We start from the raw sequence: 10,849 nt of genomic DNA on the forward strand, positions 1-10,849 counted from the left end.
TGACAACAACAACAAACATACAGCGAAAGCCATTAAGAACTATCTTCAGCGTAAAGAAGAACAAGGAGTCCTGGAAGTGATGGTATGGCCCCCACAGAGCCCTGATCTCAACATCATCGAGTCTGTCGGGGATTACATGAAGAGAGAGAAGCAACTGAGGCTGCCTAAATCCACAGAAGAGCTGTGGTTAGTTCTCCAAGATGTTTGGGCCAACCTACCTGCCGAGTTCCTTCAAAAACTGTGTGCAGGTGTACCTAGAAGAATTTATTCTATTTTGAAGACATAGGGTAGTCACACCAAATATTGATTTGATGTAGATTTTTGTTCTGTTCACTCACTTTGCATTTAGCATTTAAATATAATCTATTAACATGTCTATTTCACACCTGCCTAAAACTTTTGCACAGTACTGTATATGTATGAATTCATGTATTTTTATTCCAGGGCATCCAGTTTCTTCTTGAAAACGACCTCTTGCAGAACACTCCTGAAGACATAGCCCAGTTCCTGTACAAAGGGGAGGGCTTGAACAAGACTGTCATTGGGGACTACTTGGGCGAACGGTAAGATTAGTTTCTCCTGGTATTGTTAGAGCCGGCTCCCATGAAACGATAGAGACACTAATAAAATGACTTTTAGGGCTTTACTGTGTCAGGATGGCAGCTTTTCCAGTGTGTGAACTTTGTGTCCCAGATCTGGGTTGATGGCTTTAGGAAATGGACTGTCTGGATTCATTGAGCAAATCAAAGTGGTTTCCTCGGCTATTCAAGTCATGCATACAGCAGGTTTTTATATCTGACAAGAAAATGAGCCACCTCCAGAGACTCCAGACTCTCCACACAACAAGAGCTTTTACTGAGCGGGGTCCCTCAAACACACCATTACATCATGCATGGAACCTGAGTGGTACTTATTGCGTGTCACACCTGCTAACACTGCTGCTCTCTCCCAATCAGCACTTTATTTCTGTGTCACGGTTCTGGTGTTTCTGTAGTTGGAAAGGCAGGATAGAGTGGGGAAGAGATTAATGTGTGATGGATTCTGCTGTTACTGCAGCTGATGTTGCGTTACAGTTAAGTAGGTTTGCGTCTTGTTTTGATGGGGTTTTTTGGTTTTGTTTTTTCCCCAGTTGACCTCATCCTTTTAAGCTAACGTGTTTCTCTTCAGCTGTCACTTTAAAACCTGTGTAACTATCCAACACATCGGAGCACTTAGAACCATACAATTAAGGGCCACAGAAAAAGTCCCATTTGCTTCATTCAACGCAAGATGTCTCGTGTACCAAGGTGAAAACTTAAGTTGTGCATGGAACGACACGTTACGGTAAGCATCCTGCACAGAGAGTATAGGAATACACAGGAAAGACCTGACCAAGTGGTGGCTTACACCGCAGTATTACTGATGGTTGCGGCTGTGCCCTGTCACTCAGTGTTGTCAGCCGCTGTGTGTCGGTGCCTCTGCACTGCCCGCAGTGACTCCAGGGAGTGGCTCATTAGTGGCTGACCTCTTCAAACAGGTCTCGCAAGATGAACAACCAAAACGACGAACCGTCCGCATCGCTGCGAGCCATAAACATAGGTGGAAGTCGTACACTTGCAACAATTAAGGCTAAATTGCATTTACGGGGCCTGGAGCCCATCATTTAATCTAATTAGAAGATTGGTACGCGGGAGAGTGCAGGCAAATCCATCATCCAGTTGCTGTTATCAGAGAAAATATACTACCCCCCTCCTTCTCCTGTAGGTGATTTTTTTGTTCTTTCTTGTTTTATTATTATTACGTTTATGATTGTAGGTCCTTTTTGATGTATCGAGTTGGAAATTGATCATGAGTTAAGCTGCATACACAGATGGAAAGGCCGGATCATGTCCTCCACAATCCAATTTCCTCTGCCAGTCTGCCATTGATTACTCGATACACGGCTCCCGTGGGATGCCTGCTCTGCTGCAGCCCACATTTACGGTGCACATATATGTATTCCTATTGTTTGCAAAGGCTTGTAAAATACCTAATGGCTTTATGTCAAACTAGCCTGACATCTTTACAAGCCCTGTTACTGGATACACACTGTCTTTAAGCATGTCAAAGGCTTAAGTACATAGGAGATAAAACAAACAAACCAAGGAAACAAAAACAACCTGGCTTTGAGACAGTGTTTCTTAAAACTGTTTGCCAGCAGGTTGCACGTCAATCTGACCACATCGTTTCATAACCTCTTTAGCTTAGCGTTTAAGATGCTGAGCTCTAGTTCAGTTAGCTCAGGTGTTGCTTTGAATCTAATTCATCTACCATCGTGCCATGAAATCCTCAGATTGCAACAACTGTTTGAATACTGTTGCCTGGTGTGTTTTGTGGAATCTCTGGAACTTATTAAGGTATTGCTAAGTTCTTGACGTGTGTTCATTTCGAGAATTCCAGGGGTGATTTAAAAAAAAATTGCTTTATCTTTCTTTCGCCAGGGACGATTTCAACATTAAGGTTCTGCAGGCTTTCGTGGAGCTCCATGAGTTTGCGGACCTCAACCTTGTACAGGCCTTGCGGTAAGTCACTGCCTTGTTTCCTGTACTGCTTCACACAGAGGTATGGAGAAGAAGTTAAAACCAGAGTGTTATAAATGATAACTCAGTCTTCTGTACCGAAAATTAAGAAAATCGCCAAGAGACCTGAAGGTCACTTTCCATTTAATGACGTAAGACAGTTAGTGCCCGCTCTTGGCTTTACTTTGTTTCCAGGATGTTGAACAGAAGGTACCATATTAGCGATACAAAAAGCTGCAACTTTTAAATAGGGCTGCTGACACCAAGAAGTAATCGGCTTCTCCCCACAGACGAAAGCGAAATTTAGTTCATGTGCTGAAAATGTAATGAAAAGCTAAAATAGTAATAAATTAATATTCCAGGCAATTCCTATGGAGCTTCAGGCTTCCAGGTGAAGCTCAGAAGATCGATCGCATGATGGAGGCCTTTGCGTCGCGGTACTGCCAGTGTAACCCCGGAGTCTTCCAGTCTACAGGTCAGAAAACACATCCTGTCACACCCATCTACCTGTAGGCTTGTCAATCTCTCTGTGTCTGTTATACTGGTTTCTTGGTGTCTGTGTGTGATCTCTATCTCTGGTGCACTCAGTCTGTCTACTCTTCAGTAATGTAGTTGGACAACACAGAGCCAGGCAGACTGTTCAGAGGTTCAGATGATGGTGTAGATTGCTTTGTTTATGTTTGAGTTACAAGTCAGCACACATGTACTGTACAAGCCAAACCAATGATGAAATGGGAGAGATGGGGGTTGGAGAAACACTTATTGCTGTAGAAAGAGTGAGCTGAATCGGATAGGCACTGACGGCGGCAGGGTTAAATGGGAATGTAGCTGTCTGATGGGGAATTGACTGAGCAAGATAAAGACCGGGCCGACGCAGCAGATAGCATTCTGGTGAGAGGGGGAGAGGGGGGGAAAGAAAAGTATGTCAGCCTCAAATGCAGAGTCATGATTTATTGAAGATGGGACTTTTTTTTTTTTACATCGCAGGCTGAATATTCCAAAGGTACTCCCCCCCCACCCCTTTTTATCTTTTTCCTTTCTTTAAAATCTTAACCCATACAACAGTGCCCGATCTGTTCTGTACCTTTTTTCTGTTTTTATTTTTAGAAGGTGCATGTTATGATGAGAATTAGTTCATTTAGCATTTTTCTTATTGCAAGTAAGAAAACCACAAGACGCCTCTCATGAGTAACTTTGGCTCCACGTAGTGTTTCTGTTCTGCTCAGTGTTGATCCAGGCACCTTGGATTCAACAGACATGAATGCAAGGAAAAACTGACAAGGAAGGAATGACGGAGAGGCAGGGAGGAGAAGGGATGGGAAGGGAGAGGGAGCGGTACAGTACACGTAACCTGCTTTCTGGCTTCATTCCTCCCAGACACATGCTACGTCCTGTCCTTTGCCATCATCATGCTGAACACGAGTTTACACAACCCCAATGTGCGGGACAAGCCGGCTGTGGAGAGGTTTATTTCCATGAACCGCGGGATCAACGAAGGAGGCGACCTGCCCGAAGAGCTGCTCAGGGTGAGAAGACAAGGCAGCACAGGGCTGCCCTGCGCTCAGTTCAGCTGCACTTGCTAGTCCCCATTCGACATATTGCATCCCTGCAGGCATCGCTGGCTGTTTAAGTTTAATTTCCTAGCCCTGCATGTGAAAGGGCCTGTTTTCATCCAGAATTTGTTAATTTCCTTCTGATCAAGTGAATGTGGTGAGAGGGGTCAGCTGATTTAAATGGCTGCTGATTTCCCTGCCAAAAACAAAAGACCCAAAGCTAGCGTTGTCTGCTCCCAAAACCTCTATGATAGCACAGGTTTTAGTTTTGAGTTGTTCTCCCTACACCCACACACGCACAACTCCCAGCAATCCCACCCTTTTCCTGCCCCCCCACCTCTCCTACACACATGCATTTCCCCAGCCAGGGCTATTTCCATGTCTAAGATGGCCTTCACTGATGGTGCCACAGTACGCCCGCTCGTATTGAACCTGTGACACTAGAAGGGGCCATTAATATTTCAGATGGCACAGTGTGGATTTGTGATTTGAAATTAAATGCTTCTTCTCACCCCCCATTCTTTCTCTCTCTGCTCCTTGTTCCAGAATTTATATGAAAGTATTAAAAACGAGCCCTTCAAGATTCCTGAGGACGACGGCAATGACTTGACACACACCTTCTTCAACCCGGACCGAGAGGGATGGCTGTTGAAGCTGGGTTAGTGAATGGCAAGAGACAGTGAATCTACATACACAGTAATACCACTTTTTTGGCCTCTCGCATAGATCCACTACTCAGCTCCATCATCCTGATGGATATTTTTAGACTCCATAGGAAATCTATAGGGCTATGCAGAGATGAGCTGGTATTGACTTGTCCTATGTAAAATGTGCCTATGACAGATACGGCTAATTGGACTCTTGCTACAGTGCACCACTCCTTCCTGTGCCGAAAACCAAGCTTGATTTTTGTCCTTAATTAGACCCTGGCAACCCCAGCATGCATCTCTGGAGAGGCACCGATAGACGGGACCTTAATCACGATAATGAAACGAGGAAATTAGAGATAAATTAATAAATCAAACCGAGGTCACCATATCGTTGATTTTATGGTTCTGTGGAGTTTCACAAGTGTACAGCTTACCAGGTTCTTGTAAACAGCATGCAAGCCTTCTGGGAGGGGCCTATGTTATGGGAGAGGAAGCTGAGAGGGTTGAATGGATTGTGAATTACGGCTCCTGCTTTTGAATCGAACTTGAAATAGGTAACTTGCCTTGAAAGTGTGCCTGTGATCATGTTTGCAGAACGGAGCATGGGCACACGGTTCCCCACACGGTACACTATGTTGTTTATAATGGTTCAGGAAGCTACGACAGCTGAAGTACTCCAAACCACTCCAAAACACCAGCCTTTTATTTTGATATTACTTTCTTTCTTTATTGATTTGTTTGTTTGTTTATCATTTCTTTGGAAAACTTTCTTCAAAAGAAGCAATGCATTTCTGCTTAGGAAAACGTTGATGTGTATATATGGTGTGTGTATATATTTAAATATTTCTATATTTCTGTATTTCTGTGTCTTTACCCCCCCCTCCTTCCCCCTGCATTATTACCTTGTGACTTTATTCTCTTTGTGCGTGCTTTTGTTTTTGGTCGTTTTGTTGATGAGATGGTTTTTAAATGTGCCTTCTTGTTTTCCTTATGCCCTATGACCTATGACCTATGACCTCTCACCTTTCTGTTCTGTGACTGGCTGTCTCTGCTTATTCTGCACCAGGAGGTAGGTACCCTGGAGAGCTCCCACCCCTCCCTAGCATCCTCTTGACTTCCCTTCTCATGCTTCCCTTCCGCTGTTGATGTTTGGTGTTTTCTTCTTTTTTTTAAATTATTATTTTTATTATTACTATTAAATAGAGGTATCAGCTTAGGCAGCACCTTCCACCTAATTGCCTGGCTATTGTTTGGAGGTTCAAAGGTCATCTCTGTTATGTTCAGCCATGTTGTTTTGTTTTTTCTATGGTCGGCTCAAGCAAGCACATTCCTCTGGCCCTGTGTAACGTCTCTGTTGTCTGATCAAATCACTGTAAGCCCTCCGTATAGAGCGCTAGGATCGTCTTGTTTGGTTTATAAAACAAAGATTATGTTATCTCTCGCACGCTTCCTTGAAAATAGAGCTAATTTACATTCTGCATGCTTTTGCTATACATAACGTGAGCGTTTTTCTTCCCCTTGAATGGATAATAGTGCTTCCTTAGAAGATTCGAAAATCAAATATTTCAGTTATATTTGCACACAGGGTGCTAAAGACTGAGGTATACAGTTTAAAACAAAAAAAATGTACCGTTGTCCCATACTGCAATGTGCGTTGGTGCTATTCCAGGTGCAAACCCCTCCCTGTGTGCTGTGCAGGGCGGGTCTGTGAGCAGCTGCGAAGGAATTTTTGGGAATCCCTGCGTCACAAACCACAGACCGCTTGCTTGCTGTTTTACTGAACACAGAGATTTCTTGAATGCTCGAAGGGGAAGAAATGAGTGAACGCTCAGTGACGCACCGAGGCCTCCTCGAGGTGTCGGCCCAACTGCAGTTTATCTGTATCCCCAAGGCCTGGCAGGACTGAACCTGCGCGTGCTGTTGCAGAACTCTGTTGTTGCATAATTTCCTCATCTTATCACGGCAGCTTGCCTCCAGCTACTCTATTTTCCACAGAGGAGCACTGCCCGTTTTCCCGCTTTTGCACTGTATTTGTTTTGGGGTTTCTGTTTTATTTTTGTGGTATTCCATGCTGACTGAATAACTGTGGGTTATTCTGAAGTACTGCTGGCAGACAAGTATTTGGATCTGTTTATTTCTCCTAATCAAGCGTACATCTGTCGGTTTCTCCAGGCAGTTAAGTGGAAGGTGTTGTGCTGTAGAAATACTCCCTCCCTTTTTGACATGTATGCTGTTACTTGGTGCACAGAGCCAGACTGCGCTGCTGTATTAATATACATACGACATGGCCGCTAAAGGGGCGATTTCCACACAGCTGTAAAGTGCTTTGAGATTACTTTGTAATGACTATATATAATAGTTATAATAACTACTGTTAATATAATTATTATTAATCCAGAGAAAATTAGTTTGAAGTATGTGGCTACATTAGATCACAAAGAAGCTGCTGTGTAGAGCTGGATGTCTGCAATCTTTAAGACAGAAAATAAACAGAGATGTTAGTTCAGAGATCTGATGACATGAGGAGCACTGTGGTCTTTGGCCACTTTTATAAGGACAGGTTACGATAGTTGAAATCCTCAGCCCTGCTAAACAGCAGTATGTAGTAGCTGGTGGATCATCCCGGTCCAGGTGCTGCTCTGTGAGCAATGGGCTGAGCTAAGTGCCACCAGGTGTATCCTCTGTAGCAGACTGGCTACATGTGAGACCCATGTACCCGGGAAAGACCAGGCAGCCTTAGTGTGTGCTGGAGGACTTTGAGTCTTACAGTACAAGGTGTGGAGCCCTGAGCCAGAGGGTGGGTGGGTGGGTCGGGGGGAGCAGTGTTTATGCTGCTGTGCTCTAGCATAAACAAGCTAATACCAGACAACTCAAAGTCCTGGCTCGCTTTCTCTTCACCGATGTGACCCACACGGTGCACAACTGTAGAAAGAGAGGCAGGGAAGTCAGAGATGGGGGGGGCGCGAATAAAGATTTGTGAATGTTGATCTGGGTTTGACAGCTGTGCTCCGAACATATAAATATTTCTGGCACAAAAAAAATCTGGGACAAATCACAGCTCAGAATAACTCGACTTTGCTTCCTTTAACTTAATTCACGGCAGTCTTCTGATTTATATTTTCTACCACAGCGTTTAGCAGCTGTCTGGAACCCTGTAACCTGTTTTTTTCATCTCTGAAGTGTACAGTAGTTGAGTATTAAAAAAAGAAACATCCATGATTAGACCTCCTGGGTGAACATCTTCATCCTAACTTCCAATAGAACAATCGCATTCGATGTCTGCACTGCCAGCATCAGTTTGTAGTAACAAGTAACATGATACATGATTTAACAAGGGAAAAGGGCTGGGGGGTCAGTTTTGCTCTAATGCATCATTGCTTCAAGAAAGAAAGGCATATTTCTGTATAATCCTGCAATATACACTGACATGGCCAAATGAACAGATTCATCACAGCAATAAAAATACTAAGTTTGTTTTCTTTTTCTTTTTTTCTTTTTTTTTTTGCCTGGAGTAGAATCTTAATATTGGTGTGGAGCTAATAACATTCATACCCCCCTCCTCTCGGTTCATTGTATTACAGCAAGTGCATGTGAATCACTCATGAAAGACTTGCGCTACAGAGATCCTTTCTCCTGTTTCTGCTCTTGTTAATTAAATGCACTTTTTTTCTCTTTGCAAGCAGCTTTTCTTAAGAAGGGGTTGAGGGGGGGGTTTGCGGCGACTGGAGAATTATTTGAGCCTGACTGTGTTTGACCTTGTGAAGGTTGACAGCAATTTGATCACGCAGTCCTTAAAAAAACAGCAACTGCATCGCGTTCTACAAGTCTTTGCGATTCCTGCAGAACACGCAAGCTGTTCCATAGGGACAGATTTTTCTAGCCGTTGTAACATTTTTCACACAGATGTAAGCTCATGGGCTTTGTATTCATCTTGCCTTTTTTTTCTCCCTTGATATCCTTTCTTGGGAATGTGATTCCTCCCTTTACTAAAGCAGTGTCCATGCTAACACTGGTGTCTGTATTGTCGTTATCTCACAGGCGGCAGAGTGAAAACCTGGAAACGAAGGTGGTTTATCCTGACTGACAACTGCCTTTATTACTTTGAGTATACAACAGTAAGTTGGCCTGGATTGGCTCCAAGTACAGTTATTTACAACTGAGTATGCAGGGGTACTATGCCCCTGCTATCAACTGGTATCAACTGCTATCTTCGTTAATATCCCTCTTTCGATTATTGTGCTCCACTGTGTAACGTATTGAATTGACGTATTCCATACTCTTGGTTACACAACCCTACAAAATTGACCTCTTGCACTCTGCATCTGTTTACAGTGCCTGAATATGAGTGACCTTTGGATGTAGACAATAACACTAATTATCACCATAACAATAATAATTGACTGTGATGTCATTTTAAACTCCTTCTTCTCTTTCTCAGGACAAAGAGCCCCGAGGCATCATTCCCCTGGAGAATCTCAGTATCAGGGAGGTTGAGGAGCCCAGAAAGCCAGTAAGAAAACTGTTCTATTGCCTCCAATATGTGATGTCAGCTAGCATACGCAGTGCTTACTTCTAAAACACGACTGAATGTGCCAGAGTTGTAAATACCCTCAAAATGCAAACACAAAACACACTTTCTGACCCCAGTCTGCCTTGAAGATTTCTGTACCCCCTCTTGTAACCAGTAGTCTGGACTGTTTAGTGTCAAACCTGTTGGATATGTACTGGGGCCCTGTGCTCAACTCGTAAGTTACTTGTTTCTCCAGTGCTTTGAGATATTCCTACAAATAAGGGCGATGATTATTGTTGCTACTATTATTAGAAGTACAGGTGGATGCCGACTCCCTGTGCTGTGTTGTTTCAGAACTGCTTTGAGCTGTATAACCCCAACCACAAGGGACAGGTGATAAAGGCATGCAAGACGGAGGCGGACGGCCGGGTGGTGGAGGGGAACCATGTGGTGTACAGGATATCGGCCCCCACACCCGAGGAGAAGGAAGAGTGGATCAAATCCATCAAGTAAGAGCCTGTCTCCATCACTCGGGCCTGCAGGGAGCCACACTGGTTATAATCTGTCTTCTGTGGTGGACTGTTTGTGTGTGTATGTTTGCGAGTGTGTGTGTCTGCATGGCATTGAAGTGAGTGCTAATTACAGAGTGGGCTGGCCTGCTCACCACAGTCCTGCTGACAGGACAGGGGCAGCGGAAAGACGACACTTTGTGTTGTGCTGGTTCATTGTACTGAAATAGAGAAAGATGCTATTGAGACATTTCCAAACAGGGACGGCACTGTTGATTTCCTTCAGGGTAAGATCCCATCTCACAATGACCGTGCAAAAAGAATTTCTCTTGCTCTCACTCTCTCACTCTATAACATTGTGCCTGTATATACTTTTACTATTTAAAGTGCAGGAGTGCCATTGCTGTGAGACCAGGGCACCTCCTCTGGCCTGTCGCAGCTCTGATCCTGCCCTGTTGTCTCAGCCATTTGAAAGGCTATACTGTCCTGCCTGGGCTGCAGCCAATATTGTAAAGAACATGATGCACTTTACAAAATTCAGAAAGCATTTCAGGATTTCTCTGCGTTCCTCATTATTGCTCTCTGCTAGGCTTTTCATTCCTCCACAAGCAGCCGAATTACTTTAATTGCATTAAACCTCATTTTAGAACAGTGGGGATATCTAAAATTAACAGCAGCGTTCACTTCTTGATTAAATTAACATCGTGAAGCACCATTCTGTTGCACCTCTTGGAAAAAATATAATAGGCAGTTAAGAATAGGAAATTGTTCTAAAGTTTGTAATGATCAGAGCCCTTAGGTGCTGGAATTGCCCCTGCAGGTGATTCAGAACCACTTTGAAGGGGATTAGCACTTGGTCTCGTCTCCTGAGAGGTAAAGGAGTGTGATTTTGTAAGGCACCTGCCTTTGGGTTAAAAGGAGTCTGACCGTAACAGGCAATATGGCTTGGTGTTGGTTTTGCTCATTGGCGGCGAGGGCAGGAAATGCGAAGCACGGCCCGTACTACAGGGTTTGCCTCTTTCCTGCAACAGATCTCATTGACGGCATCAGGAGGAGCTGATGGAGAGCTGTGTGAGCAAAGGCTGAGGGT

At 44.0% G+C, this 10,849-nt stretch overlaps 1 protein-coding gene across 2 annotated transcripts in view; it reads left to right on the forward strand.

Annotated features, from left to right (window-relative positions):
- Positions 1-10,849, forward strand: part of cyth3a (cytohesin 3a) — a 42,619-nt gene that overhangs the window by 28,697 nt on the left and 3,073 nt on the right. For both annotated transcript variants that reach the window (XM_066688885.1, XM_066688884.1), the window contains exons 5-12: positions 445-563; positions 2,460-2,540; positions 2,900-3,012; positions 3,915-4,063; positions 4,637-4,748; positions 8,779-8,855; positions 9,179-9,250; positions 9,605-9,759. In XM_066688885.1, the coding sequence (XP_066544982.1) occupies positions 445-563; positions 2,460-2,540; positions 2,900-3,012; positions 3,915-4,063; positions 4,637-4,748; positions 8,779-8,855; positions 9,179-9,250; positions 9,605-9,759 (878 nt within the window). The remainder of the gene's footprint in view (positions 1-444; positions 564-2,459; positions 2,541-2,899; positions 3,013-3,914; positions 4,064-4,636; positions 4,749-8,778; positions 8,856-9,178; positions 9,251-9,604; positions 9,760-10,849) is intronic.

This window comes from Amia ocellicauda, chromosome 17 (assembly GCF_036373705.1).
Source record: "Amia ocellicauda isolate fAmiCal2 chromosome 17, fAmiCal2.hap1, whole genome shotgun sequence".
Classification (NCBI taxonomy): Eukaryota; Metazoa; Chordata; class Actinopteri; order Amiiformes; family Amiidae; genus Amia; species Amia ocellicauda.